At 52.0% G+C, this 27,143-nt stretch overlaps 1 protein-coding gene across 1 annotated transcript; it reads right to left on the bottom strand.

Moving 5' to 3' along the window:
• Positions 1-23,874: 23,874 nt before the first annotated feature.
• GBX2 (gastrulation brain homeobox 2) lies at positions 23,875-26,722 on the bottom strand. The gene is made up of 2 exons (XM_027537989.1): positions 26,108-26,722; positions 23,875-25,065 (listed from the first exon to the last, which is right to left on the bottom strand). The coding sequence occupies exons 1-2, from the start codon at positions 26,631-26,633 to the stop codon at positions 24,542-24,544; spliced, it is 1,050 nt and encodes a 349-aa protein (XP_027393790.1). The 5' UTR covers positions 26,634-26,722; the 3' UTR covers positions 23,875-24,541.
• Positions 26,723-27,143: the final 421 nt, after the last annotated feature.

A 27,143-nucleotide genomic window follows, 5' to 3' on the forward strand; every position in this document is an offset into this window, starting at 1 on the left:
ACCATGACACACATACACAACACTTACCAAACACTATGCACATACTACACACACACTACACAAAACCACACACACACTACGTACCACACACACCACACACAGTACATACATTACACACCACACACAAACCATACACTACATACCATACACCATATATACACACACCACATACACAAACACCATATATCATATCACACACACACCACACACATTACAGACAAACTCCACACCTCACAAATACAGCACACAGACCACAGACACACTACACATATACCACACATACTACACCCACACACAAATCATACACTACACACCACATATCACACACACACTTTACACGCATATCACATATACATACACACCACACAAACACACCACACACACTAACACACCACACAGAAACCATACACTACATACCATACGCATCACACACACCCCACACACACCGCACACACACACCACACACGCTGCACTCATTGCACACACCACACACACGCTATACACATCAGCCCCACCCCACACACATATACATCACACACTCAAGTACCGCGTGCGTCCCTGCACTGCTCCTGGCTGAGGAGCCAGTGATGAGGTGTGCGCACACACCTGTGCCCTTTGGAAACCCAGGGCGGTTGGTCACATCACCCCATCCCATTCACCTTGGCTGTACCAAACCACACTCAGGAAAATGAACACAAAGTGCTGGCCTGGATGCCAAGTTCTTGGAGGGCTGGGATGCAGCTTCTCGTAGCACCCGAGCTGTTTGGTGTGAACACGGAATATTGCCCTTTAGCAACAACACGGCAAGCTCATTGCCAAAGCAGTATTGGGTTCAGACATGGGCTGCGCACCCAGAGAGCCTGGGCTTTCTAGACCCTCTTGTCAGCGAGTCCAGGCTCTTACTGCTCACTGCGAGACAGTCCACTGAAGGAGAGATGAGCTGTTGGGGCAAAGAAAGTGACTTTCTTCAGAACGCCGTCACACTGGGACGATGGTGGGCTCATGTTCCAAAGAGCCATCTTGCCTGAGTTAGAATTCGGCTCCCTTAATATTATTAACGAAAGGGGAGGCAGTGAAGTCAGACGCTGTCTGGTGCCCTCAGCCTCCGCAGGGCATGCGTTCATTTCTTACTCCCTGCCGCCATTCACAGGTGGGCTTGGTCAGGCTGTTTCCTGTGAGCTAAACCATGGCATTTCAGCTTAATGACCACTACCTGGGGGCAGGGTTCCCAGAGATGGGTCCGTATGTATAATTTAAGCTTCTAGGCAACATCCCTACAGTGATGAACTTGTAACGGAGGTAATTTCCTGGGGGTCTAGTGGTCGTGACTCGGAGCTTTCACTGCTTGCGCCTGGGTTCAGCCCCTGCTCTGGGCACTAAGATCGCTAAAGCTCAGTGGTGTGGCCAGAAATAAAAAACCTTGTCATAGAATGCAAAGTTTCTTTCCTATTACTCCCTGAGTGTTCCTCTGTAAAATGGGTATAACGGTAATGCATTGGAGGGCTGTGAGGTTAAATAACTTAATACATGCAAAGTACTTACAAGAGTGCTTAATGAGCATACAGTATTAAAAAATCACACCAGCATTATTATCACAGAAAATCTGAAACATCCAAGTAAGCAACACCGGGGACTTCCCTGGTCGTCCAATGGTTAAGAATCTGCCTCGCAGCGCAAGGGGCACCAATTCGATCCCTGGTCAGGACACTGGGACCCACATGTCCCAGCTAGGACCTAGCACAGCCAAATTAATGAATTAACTTCTTAAAAAAGTAAGCAATGCCACACAAAATATTAAAATCCCCCCTAATCTATATATAAGCAATAAACATCTTGCAGGAGATAGGAATTTGTTTATAATGCAGAGTTAGAGTTTGCAAACAAAAAAAAAGCCAATTATCGAACAGTGTGCACTCCATGAATTCTCTATTTTGGCTGGAAAAAAATACACAGAATTACATATACACACATGAACATATTGGAGAAAGGAATGGCAGCCCACTCCAGTATTCTTGCCTGGAGAATCCCATGGACAGAGGAGCCTGGCGGCCTGCAGTCCATGGGGTCACACAGAGATGGACACAACGGAATCGACTCAGCACAGCACAGCACATGTATATATGCATAGAAACACTCCAGAAGATCCTGCAGCCAATGTTAACAGGGGTTCTCTCTCAGATTAGTCACGATTTTAACTTTTCTCTGCGTATTCGAATTTTCTGATTCACCTGAACATTTATTACTACTGTAAGTATTTTTAAAATAAAGAAAGTGAACTAACAGCTACCAACACCAGAGATGGGACTCTTAGTATTTGAATGTGTGTCTTCCCAGGCTTCTAAAAACTACAGGTGTCCTTTCATTAAAAAAGAAAACAAGATTTATTTATTTACTTATTAAAGGAAAATGACGGTCACACCTTGTGGCATGTGGACTCTTAGTCCCCGACGATGGGATCCACACGGCCTGCACTGGGAGGTGGGTCTGGCCGCTGGACGGCGGGGAAGCCCCAGGTGCATTTTTCTTGTAAAAATACGTCTAATACCTCCAAACGGTTGACAGCCTACTTTCCCTTTAGATATTTGCTTTGAACATTTTCAAATCTACGGAAAAGCTGAAGAAGAGAATATTCCAGTGAACATTCAGAGATGCCTCATTTGTATTCACCAATTGTTAACATTTTAACCCATTGATTTCTGTATAGATGATAGATGATTAGATAGATAGATGATAGATATTAGATACATAGATAATAGATAGACAGTGTACACACACACACGATGCTGAACCATTTGAAAGTAAATTACCAACATCGTGATTTTTTCACCCTTAAATAAATAAGCACAAGGACTTTCTCTGTCGTAACTACAAGACCATTATCACTCCCAAGATGGTTACCATTGATATGATATAATATGCAGTCCATATTCAAATCTCCTCAATTGTCCCAATAATGTCTTTTATAGCTGATTTTCCTCTCATCCAAGATTCAATCAATAATCATACGGAGTCCTTAATTGTCATGAGAACCTACTTCTTTAAACTTAAATGAGCATGAACAACTTTTCATGTTACAAAAAAGCTCACATGATTTAATCACTCACTGAGGAATGAGGCTCCCTGGTTCCCAGCACCACTGATACAGCACTAACATTTATTTTTTTTCCAATTTGAAAGGCGAAAAGTACAATCTCTTAGTCTGTCTGCATTTTAACAGTATTGGGGTTGACATTTCTTATGCTTAATAACAAATTGTATTTTGTTGCTGTTTACCCTAGCTTCCCTGGTGGCTCAGTGGATTGTAAAGAATCCGCCTGCCAATGAAAGAGATACAAGTTTGATTCCTGGGTTGGGAAGATCCCCTGGAGAAGGAAATGGCAACTCGCTCCAGTATTCTTGCCTGGAGAATCCCAAGGACAGAGGAGCCTGGCGGGCTCCACTCCATGGGGTCACAAAGAGTTGGACACGACTCAGTGACTCAACAACAGCACACTCTTGGGTATACTTTACTCACTCTTCTGGCCCATTTACCTTTTCCTTTGCGATGTGTAAGCTTAGAGGACGTTAGCCCTTTACATGGCATGTTTACAATTTTTTCTCGTTTCATTTCTTTTCCAATTTTATCATTTACTTAATGTACAGAATTTTAACACTTATGTCTTCAACTCAGTCTTTACTTTTATGGTTCTCACCCTTAGTGTGATGCATAGAAAATCCTTCCTCACCCCAGTTATGCAAAACTCAATTTCTCTTGTGGTACACTTTTATCATTTAATAGTATTTTATTACATTTAAGCTTTTCATTCATCTTCCATTTGTAAAAACTTTATCTTTTCCAATGGCTAGCTAACCGTACCAATTCCATGTATAAAACAATAGGATGGAAGATTTTATAACATATGACACCTAAATTATGGAATAGCCATATAATAGAATAATTCTCCAGGCAAGAATACTGGAGTGGGTTGCCATTTCCTTCTCCAAATAGAATAATAGTAGCCATTAAAAAGAAAAAAGCAGACCTATATTCTGTGACCTGAGACCCTGGTGACTCAGAGGGTAAAGAATCTGCCTGCAATGCAGGAGACCTGGGTTCAATCCCTGGCTTGGGAAGATCCCCCTGGAGAAGGAAATGGCAACCCACTTCAGTATTCTTCTCTAGAGAATCCCATGGACAGAGAAACCTGGCAGGCTACAGTTCATCAGGTTGCAAAGAGTTGGACATGACTGAGCAGCTGACACTTTCACTTCATATGCAGTGAAGTGAGAAGGTGACTATGATATACTGTTAATAAGAAGTCAAGTTGCAGGACTTCCCTGGTGTCCAGTGGTTAAGAATCCTCATGCCAATGCAGAGAACACGGGTTCGATCCCTGGTTGAGGAAGATTCCAGGACATGCCGCAGGGCCAGTAAGCCCATGTGCCACAACTACCAAAGCCCTGGCACCCTAGAGGCCATGCCCCCCAACAAGAAAAGCCCGTGCACTGCAACTAGAGAGAGCCCACACGCAGCAATGAAGACCCGAGGTGGCCAAAAATAAATAAATCAAATAAAGTTTTGAAAGTCAGATTGCAGAGCAGTGCATAGACATGTAGCACGCGACCCCCAAACCAAAGGTCTTGCTTGTACACGTGTGTGTGTACACACATGCACACCCCCACCATACTCTGTGGCCCCTCCTGGTCTGCTCTGCTGGCCGCTCCTCCTCCTGTTTAGATTCCAAAATGCCAGATGTCTTAGGACTTGATCTTTGACATACTGTCTTCTTTATCACAATCTCATCAGGGCCCAGGCTTTCAATATTTGCCCTTGACTTCCAAATTTATATTTCTTACTTTGTTTCTACCCTGACTTCTAGACTCTTATATCCATGGCTGAGTAAGTATTTGGATGTTGTACAGTTATGATTGCTTTAGGTTATAGATATTGGAATACTCAAGTAACAGAGGCTTAAGCATGATAGATATTTAATTGCATCACATAACCAAGTATTTAGAAGCAGATAGTCCAGGCTTTGTGCTGTGGCTCAGTGGTATTTTGATTTGTTTTTTTTAATGCAGTTTCTTGTCAGGCCCGGACCCCACGGTAACAGTGGCAAACCAGCTCAGCCCTGAGGCTGGGGCCTCTGCCCACCACCCCAGCCACCTAGTCAGCTCAGTTCAGTTCAGTTCAGTCACTCAATCGTGTCCGACTCTTTGCGATCCCATGGACTGCAGCATGCCAGGCTTCCCTGTCCATCACCAACTCCTGGTGTTTACCCAAACTCATGTCCATTGAGTCAGTGACGCCATCCAACCATCTCATTCTCTGTCGTTCTCTTCTCCTCCCGCCTTCAATCTTTCCCAGCATCAGGGTCTTTTCCAAGGAGTCAGTTCTTCACTGAGTCCAAACAAAAACCACCGAGAGGCACTGTCTGCCCCTACCGGGGTGGGGTGGGGTGAGAACGGGGGTGCCCAGCCAGCCTGCACCTGGTCTCCTGGTGAGACCTCAGGAGAGAGCAGCCTGGAGCAGGCACAGATGGGCACTTGAGTCCAGAAGACAGCTGTGCCAGCCACACAAAACCCACAAACGATAAATACTGGAGAGGGTGTGGAGAAAAGGGAACCCTCTTGTACTCTTGGTGGGAATGTAAATTGATACAGCCACTATGCAAAATAGTCTGGAGTTTCCTTGAAGTAAAGTGAAGTGAAAGTTGCTCAGTCGTGTCTGACTCTTTGCAGCCCCATGGACTATATATAGTCCATGTAATTCTCCAGGCTAGAACACCGAAGTGGGTAGCCTTTCCCTGCTCCAGGGGATCTTCCCAACCCAGGGATCGAACCCAGGTCTTCCACATTGCAGGCAGATTCTTTACCAGCTGAACCACCAGGGAAGCCCTGGAGGTTCCTCAAGAAACTCAAAATAGGGACTTCCCTGGTGGTTCAGAGGTTAAGAATCCACCTTTCAGTGCAGGGAATGTAGTTTCGACCCCTGGTCGGAAAGATCCCACATGCTTTGGGGCAGCTCAGTTTGAGTGCTCTAACTAGAGGGACTGTGTGGCAACGAAAGATCCTGCATGATGCAATTAAGACCCAGCGCAGCCAAATAAATAAATACTTAAAAAGAGAGAGAGACCTAAACAGAGCTACCACATGACCCAGCAATCCCACTACTGGGCGTATACCCAGGGAAAACCATAGTTCAAAAAGACACATGCACGCCAGTGTTCACTGCATTGCTATTTACAATAGCCGGGGCATGGCAGACACGCGAGACGGCGGAGTAGGAGTTCTTCTGCGAGAACGCCAAAATTACAACTCGCTGCTGAACAGCCATCGACAGGACAATGTTGGATCCCACCAAAAGAAGATACCCCCCATCCAAGGGCAAAGGAGAAGCCCCAGCCTGACGGCAGGAGGGGCGAAACTGCATTTAGGATCAAATCCCATACCCACCAGAAATGCTCGGAGGGCTCAAACAAAACCCTGGGCACACCCGGAGACCCCACAGAGACTGAGCCAGACCTGATTGAGTGTTTGAGTGTCTCCTGCTGAGGCACAGGTCAGCAATGGACTGCCGCAGAGGCAGGGGCTCTGGGTGCAGCAGACCTGGGTATAGCGTAAGCCCTCTTGGAGGAGGTCACCATTAACCCCACAATAGAGCTGCCAGAACTTACACAGGACTGGGGAAACAGACTCCAGGAGGGCACAGACAGAACCTATGCACCAGGACCTGGGCGAAAGGAGCAGAGACCCCACAAGAGACTGACCCAGACTTGCCGTGAGTGTCCAGGAGTCTCCAGTGGAGGCGGGGCCAGTGGTGGCTTGCTGCAGGGTCAGGGGCACTGACTGACTGTGGCAATGCGTGCACAGGATCTTTTGAAGGAGTCGCCATTATCTTCATTACCTCCACCATGGTTTGGTCTCAGATCAAACAACAGGGAGGAAACACGGCCCCTCCCATCGACAGAAAATTGGATTAAAGATTTACTGAGCACGGCCCCACCCATCAGAACAAGACCCAGTTTTCCTCACAGTCAGTCTCTCCCTTCAGGAAGTTTCCATAAGCCTCTTATCATTATCCCTCAGAAGGAAGACAGAATGAAAACCACCATCACAGAAAACTAATCAAGCAGATCACATGGACCATAGCCTTTTCTAACTCAGTGAAACTAAGCCATGCCCTGTGGAGCCACTCAAGATGGATGGGTCATGGTGGAGAGTTCTGACAAAACGTGGTCCACTGGAGAAGGGAATGGCAAACCACCTCAGTATTCTTGCCTTGAGAACCCCATGAACAGTATGAAAAGGCAAAAAGATTATGACACTGAAAGATGAACTCCCCAGGTCAGTAGGTGCCCAAAATGCTACTGGAGATCAATGGAGAAATAACTCCAGATAGAATGAAAAGACGGACCCAAAGCAAAAACAATGCCCAGTTGTGGACGTGACTGGTGATGGAAGTAAAGTCCGATGCTGTAAAGAACAATATTGCATAGGAACCTGAATGTTAGGTCCATGAATCAAGGCAAATTGGAAGTGGTCAAACAGATGGCAAGAGCGAATATCAACATTTTAGGAATCAGTGAACTAAAATGGACTGGGATGGGCAAATTTAACTCAGATGGCCATTATATCTACTACTGCGGGTAAGAATTTCTTAGAAGAAATGGAGTAGCCCACATAGTAAACAAAAGAGTCTGAAATGCAGTACTTGGATACAATCTCAAAAGCAACAGAATGATCTCTGTTCGTTTCCAAGGCAAACCATTCAATATCACAGTAATCCAAGTCTATGCCCCAACCCGTAACGCTGAAGAAGCTGAAGTTGAACAGTTCTGTGAAGACCTACAGGACCTTCTAGGATCAACACCCCAAAAAGATGTCCTTTTCATTATAGGGGAGTAGAATGCAAAAGTAGGAAGTCAAGAGATACGCGGAGTAACAGGCAAATTTGGCCTTGGGGTACAGAATGAAGCAGGGCAAAGGCTAATAGAGTTTTGCCAAGAGAACGCACTGGTCATAGCAAACCACTTCTTCCAGGAACACAAGAGATGACCCTACACATGGACATCACCAGAAATCAGATTGATTATGTTCTTTGCAGCTGAAGATGGAAAAGCTCTATACAGTCCACAAAAACAAGACCAGGAGCTGACTATGGCTCAGATCATGAACTCTTTATTGCCAAATTCAGACTTAAACTGAAGAAAGTAGGGAAAACCACAAGACCATTCAGGTAAGACCTAAATCAAATCCCTTACAATTATATGGTGGAAGGGATCAGATCTGATAGACAGAGTGCCTGAATGGACTGAGGTTCATGACATTGTACAGGAGGCAGGGATCAAGACCAGCCCAAGAAAAAGAAATGCAAAAAGCCAAAATGGTTGTCTGAGGAGGCCTTACAAATAAATGAGAAAAGAAGAGAAGCAAAAGGCAAAGGAGAAAATGAAAGATATACCCATTTGAATGCAGAGTTCCAAAGAATAGCAAGGAGAGATAAGAAAGCCTTCCTTGGTGATCAGTGCAAAGAAATAGAGGAAAACAATAGAATGGGAAAGACTAGAGATCTCTTCAAGAAAATTAAAGATACCAAGGGAACATTTCACGCAAAGATGGGCACAAAAAAGGACAGAAATGGTATGGACCTAACAAGCAGAAGTCATTAAGAAGAGGTGGCAAGAATACACAGAAGAACTATGCAAAAAAGGTCTTCATGACCCACATAACCATGATGCTGTGATCACCCACCTAGCTAAAGCCAGACATTCTGGAATGCAAAGTCAAGTGGACCTTAGGAAGCATCACTACATACAAAGCTAGTGGAGGTGATGGAATTCCAGCTGAGCTATTTCAAATCCTGAAAAATGATGCTGTGAAAGTGCTGCACTCAATATGCCAGTAAATTTGGAAAACTCAGCAGTGGCCACAGGACTGGAAAAGGTCAGTTTTCATTCCAATCCCAAGGAAAGGCAATGCCAAACAATGCTGTACTACCACACAATTGCACTCATCTCACATGAGTGAGATGCAAAGTAATGCTCAAAACTCTCCATACCAGGCTTCAACAGTATGTGAACTGTGAACTTCCAGATGTTCAAGCTGGATTTAGAAAAGGCAGAGGAACCAGAGATCAAATTGCCAACATCCATTGGATCATCGAAAAAGCAAGAGAGTTCCAGAAAAACATCTTCTGCTGCTTTATTGACTATGCCAAGTCCTTTGACTGTGTGGATCACAACGAACTGTGGAAAATTCTTCAAGAGATGGGAATACCAGACCACCTGACCTGCCTCTTGGGAAATGTGCATGCAAGTTCAGAAGTAAAAGTTAGAAATGGACAGGGAACAAGACTGGTTCCAAATCGGGAAAGGAGTACATCAAGGCTGTTTGTTGCCATCCTGCTTATTTAACTTATACACAGAGTACATCATGTGAAATGGAAGGGTGGATGAAGCACAAGCTGGAATCAAGATTGCTGGGAGAAATATCAATAACCTCGGATATGCAGATGACACCACCCTTATGGTAAAAACCAAAGAACTAAAGAACTTTTTGATGAAAGTGAAAGAGGAGAGTGAAAAAGTTCGCTTACAACTCAACATTCAGAAAACTAAGACCATGGCATCCAGTCACATCAGTTCATGGCATATAGATGGGGAAACAATGGCAACAGTCACAGACTATTATTTTTTTTGGCGCTCCAAAATCTCTGCAGATGGTGACTGCAGCCATGAAATTAAAAGAGGCTTGCTCCTTGGAAGAAAAACTATGACAAACCTAGATGGCATGTTAAAAAGCAAACACATTACTTTGCCAACAAAGGTCCCTCTCGTCAAGGCTATGGTTTTTCCACTGGTCATGTATGGATGTGAGTTGGACCATAAAGAAGGCTGGAGTGCCAAAGAATTGATGCTTTAGAACTGTGGTGCTGGAGAAGACTCTTGAGAGTCCCTTGGACTGCAAGGACATCCAACCAGTTCATCCTAAAAGAAATCAGTCCTGAATATTCACTGGAAGGACTGATGCTAAAGCTGAAACTCCAATCCTTTGGCCACCTGATGCAAAGAACTGAGTCCTTGGAAAAGACCCTGATGCTGGGAAAGACTGAAGGCAGGAGGAGAAGGGGATGACAGAGGATGAGATAGTGGATGGCCTCACCGACTTGATGTACGTGAGTTTGAGCAAGGTCCGGGAGTTGGTGATAGGGAAGCCTGGCGTGCTGCGGTCCATGGGGTTGCAAGGAGTTGGACACGACTGAGCGACTGAACTGAACTGAGACTTTTTGATGATGGCCATTCTGACTGGAGTAAGGTAATACCTCATTGTAGTTTTGATTTGCATTTCTCTAACAATCAGTGATGTTAAGTATGTTTTCATATGCCTGTTGGCCATCTGTATGTCTTCTTTGGAGAGTGTCTCTTTAGATCTTCTGCCCATTTTTTATTAAACTGATTGGGTTTTTACATATTGAGCTACATGAGCTGTTTGTATTTTTGGAAATTAGTTCTTTTGTTGGTTACTTAATTTGCAAACGTTTTCTCCCGTTTTGTAGGTTGTCTTTTCATTTTGGAATCATGGTGGCTCTTCAACTGCTGTTTATTGAATGGATGTACTTCCACAAGCCACGAGTGAGTATCCACCTCCCCACACAGTGTCTGGTTTTACAAATTGCTTTATATTCTAAATTCTTAGGGGCTTCCCAGGTGGCGCTAGAGGAATAATATAAATTCTTATGTTATTTTTACATTATAAACTTTGCTGATTTGAAGAATTACCTTCCTACTTCACTTTGGTTTTTAACTCTTATCTCTTTGGACAGTTTTATATATCTATTTGCAATTAAAGAAAAAGTACGCACTCCGTTACTCTGACCCCTCCAGTGTCTTCCTGTATCAGTTGAAATAAAATCCAGTCCTTCACGGAGCCTCTAAAGCTTTCCACAGTCGAGGGTGTGGCTAGCTCTGTGGCCCCATGCTCCCATGGCCCTCCTCCTTGCCAGTTGGCTCCAGAAGCATCAGTCCCATTGCTGTCCCTCTGCCTGGGATGCTCTGCCCCCAGGCCCGTGCGTTTCTTGTTCCTTTACTTCTTTCTGGGAGGTACCCAATTGTCACCTTATCAGCAAGCTGGTCCCTGACCCTCCATCTAAAACAGCACCTCCCACTCCCCATCTCCTTACTCTGCCTTATACTGCTTCCTGTCACGTACCTGTTTTCACAACACCTGGCATTAGGTCACATTCATTTATTGGTGGGTTTCATGTCAGTCTCACCCCATAGAGGTCAAGTTCCTCCTCAAGACCAAAAGAGGGTCTTGTAAGGAGCATGTGCTCTACAAACGTTTGTGGAATCAGTTTGCTTTTTCCTTTCCCCGAATTGTCCTCCTATGCTCTTTCCCAGTTTCCTTTCCCTTATGCTCTAGTTCTCCACGTGGAAACGTGTTAATCCACCTTGTCACGTTTCTGACAAGTGTTTTCCCCAGTTGTTCCTTATACTTTTAATTGTTTTATGATCTTTTTAATGAACAAGAGCTCCAGTGTTTGTACGTAGATGGCTTTGCTATTCTTTCCTAGTATCCTCCTCCCTCAGCAGATAATTATTCACCTAATCCTCTTTTCTAGGTTTGGAGGTTTCCTTTTATGCACTCAACTCTTTAATCCATCTGTAATTGATCTGCGGTAAAGGTGGGAGGTGAAGATGTCTCTTCCTCTAATTGGCCAGTTTTTCCAAATACCACGATGCAGATATTCTTCCTTTTCCACAAACTTGTGGAGCTTTCTTTATCATAGATCACATTTTCATATATTCTAGAGTCTGAGTAACCTGTCAGCTACATCATATCATCTTACGAGCAGTAGCCCTGAAGCCAGCTTGTCTGGGTGTAAATCCTGGTTCTGCCAGTTGCTAGCTGTGTGACCTAAGTACAGTACTTAACCTCTCTGTGCCCTGGTTTTTTTAATCTGCAAAATGTGGATGACAATAATACAAAATTGCCACTTTGCAGATAAAAACCTTCTAGCAAGCACCAGCAGTTTGTATGGTTAAATGCAACACATAACTCAGAGGGCTGTTGTAAAGATTCAATTAACTGATAAATGTAAGGGCTCAGAAGAGGGCCCATCCCTCACGGACATTAGATATGTGCTTTTATCGACGTGCCCTCCTCATTACTATGCTTCTCTTAAAAAATTCCCCAGCTACAGAGGACCTCCGTAGGCATTTCTCCAAAGAGGACGCACGTGTGCCAACAGGCACATGAAAAGATGCTCAACATTGCTAATTGTGAGAGAAATGCAAACCAAAACTACAGTGAGGTATCACCTCGCTCTGGTCCGAATGGCTTAACAGTATGGATGCTCTTTAAAAAGCTAAAAGTAGAGCTGCCATATGATCCGGCAATCCCACTCCTGGGCATACATCCGGAGAAGATGAAAACTCTAATTTGAAGAGACACATGTATCACAATGTTCATGGCAGCATTATTTACAACAGCCAAACACAAAAGCGACCTAAAGGCCCACTGACAAGCGAATGCATAAAGAGGCAGTGTGTGTATACATATATGTATACACACACGTGTATATATATACACATACATACACACATATGTATATAAATGTGTATATGTATATGTGTATCAGTTCAGTTCAGTTCAGTTCAGTCACTCAGTCGTGTCCGACTCTTTGCGACCCCATGAATCGCAGCACACCAGGCCTCCCTGTCCATCACCAACTCCCGGAGTTCACTCAGACTCACGTCCATGGAGTCGATGATGCCATCCAGCCATCTCATCCTCTGTCGTCCCCTTCTCCTCTTGCCCCCAATCCCTCCCAGCATCAGAGTCTTCTCCAGTGAGTCAACTCTTCGCATGAGGTGGCCAAAGTATTGGAGTTTCAGCTTTAGCATCAGTCTCTCCAATGAACACCTAGGACTGATCTCCTTTAGAATGGACTGGTTGGATCTCCTTGCAGTCCAAGGGACTCTCAAGAGTCTTCTCCAACACCACAGCTCAAAAGCATCAATTCTTCAGTGCTCAGCTTTCTTCATAGTCCAACTCTCACATCCATACATGACCACTGGAAAAACCATAGCCTTGACTAGACCGACCTTTGTTGGCAAAGTAATGTCTCTGCTTTTTAATATGCTATCTAGGTTGGTCATAACTTCCCTTCCAAGGAGTAAGCGTCTTTTAATTTCATGGCTGCAATCACCATCTGCAGTGATTTTGGAGCCCCCAAAAATAAAGTCTGACACTGTTTCCACTGTTTCCCCATCTATTTCCCATGAAGTGATGGGACAAGATGCCATGATCTTCGTTTTCTGAACATTGAGCTTTAAGCCAACTTTTTCACTCTCCTCTTTCACTTTCATCAAGAGGCTTTTTAGTTCCTCTTCACTTTCTGCCATAAGGGTGGTGTCATCTGCATATTGAGGTTATTGATATTTCTCCTGGCAATCTTGATTCCAGCTTGTGCTTCTTCCAGCCCAGCGTTTTTCATGACATACTCTGCATAGAAGTTAAATAAGCAGGGTGACAATACACAGCCTTGACATACTCTTTTTCCTATTTGGAACCAGTCTGTTGTTCCATGTCCAGTTCTAACTGTTGCTTGCTGACCTGCATATAGGTTTCTCAAGAGGCAGGTCAGGTGGTCTGGTATGCCCGTCTCTTTCAGAATTTTCCACAGTTTATTGTGATCCACACAGTCAAAGGCTTTGGCATAGTCAATAAAGCAGAAATAGATGTTTTTCTGGAACTCTCTTGGTTTTTTGATGATCCAGCAGATGTTGGCAATTTGATCTGTGGCTCCTCTGCCTTTTCTAAAACCAGCTTGAACATCAGGAACTTCACGGTTCACGTATTGCTGAAGCCTGGCTTGGAGAATTTTGAGCATTACTTTACTAGCGTGTGAGATGAGTGTATTTGTGCGGTAGTTTGAGCATTCTTTGGCATTACCTTTCTTTGGGATTGGAATGAAAACTGACCTTTTCCAGTCCTGTGGCCACTGCCAAGTTTTCCAAATTTGCTTCCAAATTTTAAAGGGTAGGATGTGCTAAAATCCATATATGATACCGTCGTTTTTCTTAACTAACCTGATTCTAAATTCTACCTAACTAATCTGCTGCATCTTCATTTCTTCTCACTTTCTATACATACACTAAATGCTATAGCAGCTTTACCTTAAAAAATTCAACTAATACATTAATACACATTCAGGCAATAAGTTCTGACAAAGTTGCAGTTTATTTCTATATTTCAATAAATAAATAAAATGACCAAAAGTAACTCCCCAGCCACATCCATCTGTTTATCTGTCTTCCAGAGGTACTATAGAGTCATTTGGTAAGTTTTCAGATCAATCCTTTCTGGGATTCTGGGATTCTGATTGGGATTGCCTTGATGTCAGCAGTTAATTTGGAAAGCACGGACATCTTTAGCATCCCTGTCCTCTCGCCAGCCACACGCTGGCCTCCCATGGACTCCAGTCCCCTCTGACATCTCTCAGCAGAGTTATAGGGACAGGGGGAGAGGAGAGGAGGGAGGAGCTGGAACTCACCCCATCTGGGCTGGATGGTCAGCTCCCTGTCTGACCCGGGGGCTGGAGGGGACGTGAGCTCATCTCACTAAATCATCATTTCAAGACCAAGACGGTCCAGCCAAGAGAGACAGTGTCTATGTGAACACTACTGGAAGAATCACTGAAGCCATGACAGCACTGAGGTGTTGACAGACGGTGGGCTTCAAGGACTGAATGACACGAAAATCGTGGTCTCTGGTCTCACCAAGGACTTCACTAAGTATCTCCAATTTCGTCTGCAAACGCCTCCATTTCTTTGGTGACTGGGTAGTATCAGGGGAAAAGAATGATTATTATTAATAATTACTGTTATCATTCATTTTGAGGAAGCACTGGAAAAGCCCAAGAGGGGAGTAAGGTCGGCAGGGACCCCTCAAAGCTGCCAGAGTGGACCCTCGTGAAGGTCTTGTGGCCCCAAGATACACAGAGCCCAAGGGATGGGACACAGAACCACGGAAGCGCCAGGCGACCTCTGCAGAAGGAAGGTGACTTGGGAAGAGAAAACTCCCAGGAGTGGAACTGCCCACGTTCATTGTCAGCGCTCAGCCTGGGTGCCTGGAGCGCTGAGATCCTGTGTGGCTGTCTCCACCGTGGTCGGCTGTGACTGCTGCATGCAAGTGACCAGCATCACTCTCACAGCTGCAGAAGCAGACCCTGGAGCCCAGGGCACCCGAGCAGCAGAGGAACCAGCTGAGCCCTCGGGGCACTGAGCTGTAGGCAGCTGGTGATGCAAGCCGCGCTGGGGGCTGGAAGCAGCTCCACTGCAGGCCCTGGTCAACGTCTGCTCCTGGGGCAGCCTCCGCCCAGGTTCCTCTGCCCCGTGTGCCTTTCTTGCCCACACCGGCTGGGGACGAGGGTCTTGCCATGAGCTTCAGGGCACACTGGTCTCCCTGCACTGGAACAAGCTGTCTTTGCCTTTGGCACTGAGTGTCCAGGGGTGGGTGTTTCATCCAGGGGCCTGTCAGGTCCCCTGCCTAGGAGAAGTGTTCCTAACTAGGGACAGCTCCAGTCTCCTGGAGGGCACCTTGGGCTGTCATTTAACTGGGTTGCATCTCTGCCATTCGTGGGACAGTCCATACCACAAAGAACTATCCTGTAGCGGTGCCAACCCCCCGGGTAGAGATGCTCTGGCCTGTAGGCGGTGCTGGGGTAAGGAGATGATGGCATTCAGAGACGCTCTTGGGAACTCCGGGTATCACTCTGGTCTACTCGTGGCGATCCCAGGGTGGGTCACCACTGGACCGCAGAACTGTCTTCTGGAGGGAAAGCATAATTAGAAGGAAGAATGGAAACCTCCTGACTTTACAAATGTGATTTTGCAAAATGAGGCAGGAAGACAAATTTGTCTTCACTATTATTCATGATGGAAAGTCCTTTGTAAATCCCAAATTAACAATTTCTCATTTAAAGATGGGCAATTATCATTCTTGTCTCCCGATTTATAGCTTTCAAAATCCTGAAGTATGAAAATTATTGGGGGAAAAAATTCCAGCCATGGTCATGGAAAATGAAAATCCACTTCAAAACTACTGATAAACATTTTTCAATGATCCGTTGTCTAAAGCCCAAAAGTAATCATTACATACGTGTACATGAAGTGACAGCTTTGGTAACACAAATATTCTGAATGATCACATGAAGGTCCGTGATATTTCTGCATGTGGGTGGCCGAGTGCCCCCAAGTTACTAGAAAATCAAATGTTAAGTGTGGCTGGATTTCACCCAACTTGGAGATTCTCTGATTAAAGAAGGCAACAACAATGCGTTTAAAAGCTTATCTTAGCTTTTACGGGGCTGGGGCTCCTGGCAGCTTTCTTCATCATCCCACCAGGCCCCTCTGGAGGGAGATGAGCATCTGTGCCGAGGAGGAATTGTGCAAATATGAGGCATGATGAAGCCCCTTCTGAAACAAGACGTCACATTATTCGCGATCGACACAGCTGCCGAGACCTCCAATGTCGGGCTTTGTGCAGAACAACTAGAGCTGGACTCCTGCCTCCCCCCAGGCCCACCTCAGGGACCCCCGACTTCGGGTCTAAGTTGTCACCTAGCTGCCATCACAGCAGACCCCATCAGCTAGCATGTGCGGATCACTCAAGCCATTTGGTTTCATGGAGGAAGTCTGAGCTGAGACGGTCTTTGTGGTTGAAGAGGCACCTCCTGCCCCAGGTGGTCCCCAGCCCAGGCAGCTCTCTCCCCCCGTGGACTTTGGGCTCCCTGAGGGCAGAAGGCGCCTGTGCAGGACCTAAACCTGTTTTGTCAAGTGAGTGAAGACAGAGCTGCTGATTCCAGGCCATCTCCACAAAGGACAGGATTGAACAGTGAATGGCCTTGGCCGTGGTGGGACTAACCTGGGTTGGCCAGGTGGAAGGGGGCTCACTGAGGCGCTTGAGGTCACCCAGCAGAAGGGCAGCTGCAGAGGCAGACATGTCCACGCAGGTTCTGGCTGGTTCTGCCTGGCCTTCAGCTGGGGAGCCTGCTTCTGTCCCAATAAAAATGGAAACAGTGGCTCATTGTGGCCAACCGTGTGCCATGCACTGGCCAGAGCCCTGAGCCCACATCAGGCCCTTGGATCAGCCCCGCTGATGCTGATGGGGAAACCGAGGTCCAAGGGTGGGAACCCAGGAGTTCAAAACTGTGCACTGAGGCCCCCGGCGGGCTGCTGCAGTGGCCCTGGTGTTACCACACACAGCATCTGTGCTTTATCATTAACCTGCCCAGGAACCAAGACGTCCTGAAGTCTGGAGCCTTGCGCCAGGCCATCAGGTGAAGACACAACGGTTCAGATGCGGGGGTAGAGGAGGGTGTGGGGGGAGAGTGGGGGATGGGGGCAGTAGGGGGTGGGAGGTTAGAGGGGAGGGGGTGGGGTGCAGTCCATGGGATTCTCCAGGCCAGAATACTGGAGTGGGTAGCCTTTCCCTTCTCCAGGAGGTCTTCCCAACCCAGGAGTTGAACCTGCGTCTCCTGCTTTGCAGGCAGACTCTTAACCAGCTGAGCTACCAGGGAAGCCTAAGGCAGCTAAGGGGGTTACCACTAAGACCCAGTCCCCTCCGTGTTCTCTGTGCTGCCCTGCACCCCCTCTCTGGAAGACCTACCCAACTTCATCCTTGTCAGACGGTGGACTCTTTACTTGAAGAAAAAGGGAAACTCAAAAAGGGGGTCAGGCATCTCCAGCCCCGCCCCCTCAATCACCCCTTGTCCACCAGCTGCCGGAAGCTCTGTCTCCCCAACACTTGCCCATCACCAGCTTTCCTCAAAAGGCCAGTCCTTGCTCCTTGGCCTCTGACCCCTGACCCAGGAGGCTGGGTGTGTGAGCCACTGGCCTTGGCCTCAGGGCCCAAAGCTTTTGGAGAGAGAGAGATCAGGTTTTTGAGTGATCCAGGCCCCATTGCAAGTGCCTCCCTGATGCGGCCACTCCCCCAGTCTGGCTGTTAGGTCCGCAGACCGGGAGGGTCCCCTGTGGTCCCCCAGGGTCGTGTGATGAGTGGGCAGGTGCAGCCCCGGGTGCAGGGGTGTGTTCTTCCAGTGCCCACTTGCACCCTAGGCCCCAGCTACCCTGCTGGCCCCGTGGGAGAGATGCTGGGGGGAAACTTCCATCCAGACCACCAGGCCCTGGTTTCTGACAGCCTGGCTGCACACCCCCACCCGCACTGGGCCACAGGGAGGCCCCTCCAAGCTGGGCTGGGGGCAGCCGCTCTGGGTTTCCTTCCTCGGGGTGGCCGGGCCGCGCTTTGTCATTCACAGCCAGGCCGCGCTCCCTCCCTGGGGTCAGGCGGCCACTTCCGAACCCCCAAGGCGCTCAGGGGGCTTCAGGGTCCCCGCCGAGCCAGGTGCGAGAGGGCGGAAGTAGGGCTGGGGAGGGGGAGAGGGGAACGTGCGGGGGTGAGGCAGCGGGAGCGCGGGCCGGGGTGGCGAGGGGCGGGCTTCAAGAGATCAGGTCGATGTAATCCCATTTCGGCCTTTGTCATTCGGGCGGCCGCGGAGCCCGAGCCGGGGGGCCGGGCCCTTTAAGAGGGCGCGCGGCCACACCAGAGCCGGACAGCCTGACAAAGGCGCGGATCCAGTGGCGGGAAGTAGATGGGGGGGCGGGGTGGGGGGGCCGCCCAGCGTGACATCTGCCTCTCGGGCCGGACTCTGCCTCAGCCTTTGGCCAGGGACCCTAGGCTGCTATCCAGCCGCGGCCGCGCTTTGGGCAGGGGGCAACCCCCCCAGTTTCGAGCTCGGGACCCGGGAGCGCGTCCCCGCCAAGGTCGCTTGTGGGAGAGGGGGCGGCATCCTCGACCCCCTGACCGCCTCCCCGCCTCCTCGGGTCTATCCCGGCCTCCTTCCCCTCTCCCTCGAGTCCCAGGTCCTCCTCGGTCCAGCAGGGCAGCGTCTCCCCAGCGCCCCGGCACCGCACCCGCCCCCCTCCCTTTTCCTCTGCTTGGCTCAGGGGGCGGCCGGCTCCGGGGCGGGGCTGCCCCAGGCGGTAGACGGGGGGTAGGCCAGGCCCCGAATTTGTACTGCGGGGGGAAGCTCCTGGCGGTAGGGGCGAGGGGGATGGACCTCGGGTGGGGAGGAGAGCAGCCCAGACTCCAGACCCGGGGGCGGGGGGAGACCCCAGAGGCGGAGTTGGGGTGGGGGAAGGGTGACTGGCGGAGACCAGAAAGGGGGGCACGGCACCGTGGAGGTTGGAGGGAGAGCGCTGGAAGTGGGCAAGTGGGGAACCCAGACCAGCTCCGAGGGCCTCCGAGCTCCGGGGCGCAGGCCCGGCTTCTCCAGGTGGAAGATGCTGTGTGCCAAGCGCCTGGGACTGGCTCCACCAGGGGTGTCCGGCTCTTGGATACCCGAGATCCAGGATAACCAAGAGACCCGGCCAGGCCGAGTTAGACGTGAGAGGGAAACCACACACTCGCACACATATTAACACTCTTCCACGCTCACAGCCGCCTGCATGCACATCCTGCCCATCACGCTGCTAACTCCGTGGGGAGGGTAGCCCTCGGCAGGGACCTCTGCATCTGAGTTGGCTGTCTGAGCAGGCAGCACCGTGCTGGAAGGGCGGCATTCCTTGGTCTGGTGGAGCGGCCAGACTGGGCCTTGATCCCTGTGGGCACCGAGCCCCGGAGGGCTTCCAGAGTTTCAGGCCTGTCCCCTCCTGGCAGCGCAGAGCTGTCCATGGGAGCAGACCCGTCCACAGGGCTGGCAGCAGACCCTGGGCCCAGGTACCCTGGTCGGAAGCTGATTGAGCGACCTGTGCTCCCTGACCTTGCCCCAAAGCCAGAGAGGGCAGAAGTCTGCTCAGGTCTTTCACTTCTGAACTGTTGAAATAGGCAATCAATTTTTATGATGTGATTTATAATTTATGCAGGTTGTCTTCATACATATGGTGTTGCTTTTGTGTGTCGGAGTTTCAAGCGCTTTATTACTCTGACGGTGTGATTTGCATTCACGTTTGGTTACCAAGATCATATTTCTCCTGTTTACACCATAAGGGCCCGAAATGAAGATTAATGCCACCTCCCTTTGCCCAGGCACCTCCTTCCTGGTAGACCCCAGACCTCGGCTCCCCGCGAGACCCCAGAGCCTGGCATTCAGCTTTGGCAGAACAAGTCCCTGCTGTGCCCTGCCTGTCTGGGAAGGGTTGGCACATCAGAGGGTCCAAGCAGACCACCTGCTCCAGTCGTGAGTGCCTGGGCAGAGGCCTGGGGTCTCCCCGGACAGAAATAGGGGTGTGTACACAAGAGCATCCTCTCCAGGGAGGCCACAGCTGTGCTAGCAGGGGTCTCAGCAGGCCACTAGGCTGTGTGGGTCACCCAAGATTGACACTGCCACCAAGGCCACGGAATGCACGGGGCTCCAACCACTCAAGACCCCCCACCCCGCTCAGGGCTTCCACGCGGAGCTGAGACGGCCCTGAGGCGAGAATCAGGTGGCGACCAGATCCTAAGGCTGCCAGAGTGTCCCTGATGGCTTCTTACTCACCAAAGTCTTCTGCCATGGGGGGAAGGAGAGTGTCTCCGCGTGGGACAGGCCTGGGGACAGAGGGAGCAGCCGCAGAAGCCCGCGCTAGGCTTGCCAGACACAGTTGAAACGATTAAGTCAATTAAGCTCGAACAAACAGATGCAAGAAGGAGCAGGCGCTGACGACCCCAAGAGGAAGGGCATCTTGGAATGCAGGCACTTGCAGCAGCTACACGCCTAGGGTGGCCAGGCCAGCACATGGACAATCAGGACCTCTGGATGGTCCAGCCAGGCAAACATGCCCTCCAGAGGCCCGGGAGGCCTCCCCACCCCACCCTAGCTCACCCCCTTTAGCTGAAAAGGCCCTGCCAAAGAACCACCCTGGGCCTGAGGACTGGAGGGGAAAACTGGGCACCGAAGCCTGTGCTGAGTCTCCAAAGTTCCAGCAAGGGCTGGGGTTGGGAAAATCCAGGCACTGGTGGCCCAAGGCGCTGACTCCCCAGGCCCTGCGGGGAGCATGGGGGAGGAGGTTATTTGAGGCCCGAGACCAATCTAAGAGGGCCCTGCCCCTGGAAAGTGGAGATTTGACTTCAGGTTTTCAAAGTACCCTCGGTTCTCCAAAGGCCAGGGGTACCCAGTTCTGAGGGACTAGGGCTGGGGTTCATCCCATTTGGTGTCTCTTCCTGCAGGCCCCACCACCCTCACTTCAGACCCCTGCCCCGGCTGGTGGACCCAGGGTGCAGACAGCCCCCAGGAGCCCTGGCTGGTAGACCCAGGGTGCAGACAGCCCCCAGGAGCCCTAGCACAGGGAGGGGGGCGCAGGTCCGCAGTGCTCCCAAGCGTAATTATTTGATCTGCAGATGTAAGTGGAATTTATTGTAACAACAAATATAGTGATGTCAAAACCCAACCTTGGATTAAAGCCGGCAGCCAAAGGGGAAGTGTATTAATTTCCAACAGCATCTCAGGCCAGAGCCTATTAGAACAAGCTATTCTTCAGGCCCCCCCATCAGAATTAATCATTGGGAGTTAATTTGAAGCTCAGACAAGTTGCTGTTAATTTAGTGCAGGGAGGACGGGATGGAATAAAAAGCGGAGGTGCTGGCCGAGCCTCGTGGGTCTCATTAATCAGCCAGCTGAGACGGCCTGGCTTGATTACAATTTGCAAAAAAATTCATTAGGGCCCGGGCGATTGACAATTTTTCTCTCTGCCTGTGATGTGACTCATTAGGCAGCCAAATGAAAGCCATGATGACGGCCATGATGACAGCGGCCATCAAGCCCTGCTTGTTTATCTTCCTCCCCTCGGCCTGTCTCGGGGGTCTGGGCCTCCTCTGGCTGGGCTCTCAGGGGGCACCCAGAGTCCTGGGGTCGGGGAGGAGGGGGCACCCAGCCCAGAGAGGGCAGGGGGCAACCTGGCAGTGGTGCTGCATGTAGGGCTCCCTGAAGGTGCCCCCCAATTCCTAGGGAACTTCACTTTCCCCTCAGGTGTGTGAAGCCAACCCCAGTGGCTCCCTCCCCTCTTGTCTCCCATCCCCACCATGAGCTTTTGGGAAAGGTAGACAGGGGTGTCACACCTGTTATGGTGGAAAGGTGTATGGAGGGGAGTGCCCTGCTCTCAACACCCAGGGTTTCTTCCCCAGAGTGCCAGGGGGAGATATCCCTGCCCTCAGGGCCGGGAATCTAGGCCATCGGCCACAGTTGTCCAGGGGCACATATGCGGCCCGGGAACGGACCGGCCCGGGTGCGCCGGGTGGGGATGGCATGTCCCCAGAGGCCTCCACGTCTCCAGAGGCCTCCATTGCAGCGGCAGCGGCCTGGGGCCTGGAGGGCCTCTCCGAGGAGATGACACCAACGGGACCCCCGGGCGGGCGCGCTCACTGGCGGGCGACCGGCGGGTCGGCGGGAGCGGCCGGGCCTAGCGGACCCCATGCGGGGCGGGGAGCGGCCGGGGCGCACCCCTCCACCACAGGCGCAGGGCGCTGGCTAGGGGCAGCCAGGCTCCCCCACGGCTCTGCGAGCCCCGAAGAGCGGACTGAGGCCCTCGGAGAATGGCCACTCCACATCACCGCGCTCAGAAACCATGCCGGGGCCAATTTCTGTCCCTGAAATCTTTGGGACGCGGAGGGAATCGGGGTCTCGCCCTGCGCCTCGCCCTGCGCCTGAACTTCGGGCTGACACTGGGGTCCCCAGTGCCCCTCCGCCGCGGAAAGGTGACGGGTTGAAGGCCGTAAAAATTAAGTCAATATTCGTATTGAGCCACGGCTATGGGTTTCGCCTCTTGGGCTGAGAACGGCGGTGAGCGCGGCGCCCGGCGGCTTCTCAAACCTGCTCCCCGGCCTCCACTCGGGAGGCTGAGGCTGGCGAAGCCACGGCTTCTCTTCTCTCCCCTGGCGGCTGGTTCGGCGGCCGCGAGGGCTCGGTGACCGCACTCGCCCGCTCCGCACCCCTGGGTCACCTCTGGCCTATCCGCGGCCTTCTCCGGAGGGGCCCGACCGCTCGCGTCCGGACGGGCGCTTCGGGTCGGAAAAGGGGCCGCGCGCGGAACGGGCCGGGCTTGGGGGCGCGGTCCGCGGTGCTGGAGTGGGCCCAGGGTTCCCTCCCGCCCCTCCCGCGCCCGGCGGGCCGCATCCCACCCGCGAGGCGGGGAGGTGCCCGGGGCTCACCGCCCACCGCGGGCCGGCCCCCCCCCCCCGCCCCCCCGCCTCCCCACAACTGGCCGGCGTTCCTCGGGGTGGGGCGGTGGTCGGGTCCCGCCCCCTCCGACCCCGCCCGGAGAGGGAGGTGCTGGCCCGCGAGCGCCCGCAGCCCGCCTCCGCCTCCCAGCCCGGCGCTGCCCGGAAGCCGGCTCCGCTAGCTGGGTTTCTGTCCCCGTCTGGAAGATCGCGCCCCGAACCCGATCTCTGGGCGCTCCGCTTCTTTTCAGGTCGGGGGATGCTTGGAGGGAAACGCGTCCCCTCCCCCGGCGGTCGTCGATTTAGGGAATGAAGATTTTATGCAAAGCCACCCATATCCGCACTCACTGACCCTCCTCCGGCGCCCCTCTCCTCCTCTGGCCAAAGTTTGCCAGCTTCCCAGATACTGGTTAGGCTGAACAGAAGGGAAGAGGTTAGATGTCTAAGGTGGAAATTAGGTTTTCTCGAATTGGTAACCCAATTGGAGCTATTGCTCTATTTAAAACCTGGTGAGCTGCTGCTGGATGGCTCTGGTCCTTCCAGCTTGAGGAGGCCCCGGACAGGGGGTGTTTATGCGGTGCTGGTCTCAGACCAGCTGCTCGGCCACTGCGGGCAGGAGGGTCCCTGTATAAACAGTCAAATCTGGACATACTTATGAGACCCAAGAATTGGTCTTTTTTCTCTCTTTCTTGCTCCTTTTTTTTTTTTTTTTTATTCACAAGACTGAGATTGTTTTAATGTCATAACTTATAGGAAAAATAAACTACATTGAAATAAATTAAACACAACGGAGACGTGCTTCAGACAGGGCTCATAGGATATGCAACCCCAGGAAAGAAAGCCAGGCAAAAACCAAAGCAAAGCGAATTTCCAGGCTGCCCCCCCAAAACGTCTGCTTCTCAGTCAACTAAAAAAGCCAGAATAGAAACAAAAATAAGTGGTGACCGTGTTTGTTCTTGCACATGATGTTTACCTTTGGAAAAGTGTGGAAAGGTGGCTGCTGTGCGTGGCAAGTTGCAGTGGAGGCTTTGTTTTCTTCGGGGAATGTAGGTGGAGGAGGTTACTGGGCAGTTTGGTCCTATAACTTTCAAAATACGGCAGCTGAGATCCAATCTATATAGATATCTATGTACAAAGTAGGATAGTATAATAAATATTTAGTGTGTCTTCCAGGTGTAGCTGTAGCTCCTTCAAAAGCAGTCTTTCAAGCTCGTTAATGGATATACTCTCAATTTGCTTGGGATGTCCAAAGTTGGGGGGTGACTCTGAGTTTTGCTTCAGACATGGTGGAGCCCACCATGGGTTCCCTCCCCGAAGCTGTGGCTTCTCCACGGTGGTCCAGGCCGAGGCTCGCCCTGGGCCCTCAGGGCCGGGCCTGCTCCAGCTGCTGATGCTGACTTCTGATAGCGAACCTGCTGACGTGGACGGGTATGGGGACGACGATCTTGGGGTTCCTGGAGGGCTCCCCTGTCTTGGAATTGGCATTGCCGGCCTTCACCCGTTTCCACTTGGCCCGGCGGTTCTGGAACCAGATTTTCACCTGCACCTCGCTGAGTTTGAGGGCATGCGCGATCTGCGAGCGCTCGGTCAGCGAGAGGTACTTTTTGCAGTGGAACTCCTTCTCCAGCTCCAGGAGCTGCTCGCTGGTGAAGGCAGTCCGCCGCCGCCGGTTCTTGCCCGTGGACGTGGTGCTGCCCGCGGCGCCGCCACTCGGCGGGGTTTCCTCCAGCGCGTGGCCGGGGTCCTCCTCCTTGTGAGCCGCCTGGCCAGTCAGATTGTCATCCGAGCTGTAGTCCAGATCGCTCTCTAGCGAGAAGCTCTCCTCCTTGCCCTTCGGGTCGTCTTCCACCTTTGACTCGTCTTTCCCTTGCCCTCTGACAGCCCCGACTGAAAGCAAAACCAAACGGCATTTTATTACATTTCGCACACTGGCCTGCCTTCCCCGTTCCCACCGTCACTCAGGCATTCCCCCCCCACCTCCCGCAACTCCCCCCTTAGCGGATTGTCTTTCTATGACATTAACACATTGTGATTTCCTGGCCTTTGAGGGGTAGAGAGGGGAGGGGAGGCGTGAGAAAGCTCAGGGGAGAGGAGGCGACAGTACAGGCGACGGCCCTTTGCCCAGAACCATCACTCAAGGGGCCGCCGGGCCTCCTCCGCACCCTCCCAGTCTCCTGCAGCTTAATGCAGAAGTTAGCAGACGGCGTGAGGCCCGAGAGAGCGTCCTCTTTGTCCCCGGGGAGGGGGCTGGATGAGGGCTAAGGGGAAGTTCACCATTTATCCTGCCTCTCCCCTCTCCACCCACTCCTCACCCAGCCTGAAAATTCTGTGAACTTCAATTTCATCGCACCCAGAGCCGGGGGGCGCAGGGAGGTGCAGACCCCAGACAGAGTCGGGTTTGGGGTCAAAGAGAAGTTTCGTAGCCTCAGGAGAAGTTCCCACCAGACACCCCAGCACACTAACGCCGTTCCCCTAGGCAAGCGACAAGCCCGGAAAAGGGGGTTAATAGGTCTGGGCGCCCTCAGGCACACGCACTGCAGAGATGCGCAGCCCAGCCCTCTTGCCCTCGAGGCTGAAACCTACCCGGGACCCCAGGTCACAGCGCCGGGGGCTGGGCGGCGTGCAAGACTCCACCAAACTCGCCGGCGGAGAGATTTGCGGCTCCGCGCAGAAGCTGGCCACGGGGCGCTAAATGCACGCCCCCCTTCCCCCCCACCCCCACCTCCCCACTCATTGCGTGGCTCTAAAAGACCACCCCCCGTCCCCGCGGAGGCTCCTCTGGCGCAGCTCGGCCGCATCTTCCCGCTCCTCTGGCCGGGGGAGGCGGGGGCGGGGGTCCCACGGGGGCATGGCCCCATCCCCTCTGTCCCCCGAGGGAACCCGGAGCTGGCGCGCCCCCGCGCCCGGGTCGCGCGCGCCGCCGACTCACCGAGCGACGCCTGCACAGCCTCGGCCGCGGAGAAGGCCAGCATCGAGCCCTCCTTGGCCAAGAAGCCTTTGCCGTCCTCCGCGTCGGCTTGCAGCGCCTCCGGCTTGTCGAAGTTGCTGCCGCCGCCGGGCAGCTGCTGCGGCGCGAACTTCCGGGCGGCGGCCGCCTCCTGGTGCTGGGGGGACGCCGAGAAGCCGCCTGGCAGCGTGGCCATGAGCGTGGAGGTGAGCGCCATGCCCTGGGCCAAGCTGGAGCAGAAGCCGGTGGGCAGGCTGGGGATCTGGTGGTGCGGGTGCGCGGGCGGCAGCGCCGGCTGCAGCGCGGCCTGGGGGAGCGCCGGCGGCGGCGGCGGCGGCGGCGGCAGCACCACCGGCCGGTAGGGCATGAACATGGGGTAGCCGGTGTAGACGAAATGGCCGGGGCTGGGCTGCGGCGGGCTGCCGATCAGCGAGTCTATGCTGAAGGCGGTGCTACTCCCCAGCGGGCGCTGCATCATCATCAGCGACGGCGGGAACGCTGCGCTCATAGACGCGCTCGGGAGAGGCCCGCGAGAGGCGAAACGTCCCCGCGCCGCGCCGCCGCCGGGAAGCCCCCCGGGCGCCCGGAGCGCAGCTTGGAGTCACGAGCAGGGGCCGAGCGGGACCCGGAGAGCAGGTGCCCACCTCCCCCGTCAGTCCTGGGCCCTCTGCATGCCGCTGGCAGGCGCGAGTGCGGGCGGTGCGCGGGGGTGAGGCCGTGCGCCCTGGAGTGGAGCGGGCGCCCGGGCCCTCCCCGCGAGGGCTTTCTCCGGAGCTGCTGCCTGCCGTGGGCCCCGCGTCCGGAGCCCTGGCGCGTAGCTCCTGCGGCCCTCGGCCCGGGCCCGCAGCCGTCGGCGCGTCCGTCTGTCTGGCTGGCTGTCGGTCGCCTCCGGCTAGCCGCTGGGGGAGCGCGCGCGAAGCCGGCGCACTTGTCCTCCGCGGGCGCCGCTAGCACCTTTAAATCGCGCTCTTCTTTCTCATTCACATTTTGCCTGCTGCCGGGCCAGGCTCCGCTCACG

Source organism: Bos indicus x Bos taurus, chromosome 3 (assembly GCF_003369695.1).
Source record: "Bos indicus x Bos taurus breed Angus x Brahman F1 hybrid chromosome 3, Bos_hybrid_MaternalHap_v2.0, whole genome shotgun sequence".
Classification (NCBI taxonomy): Eukaryota; Metazoa; Chordata; class Mammalia; order Artiodactyla; family Bovidae; genus Bos; species Bos indicus x Bos taurus.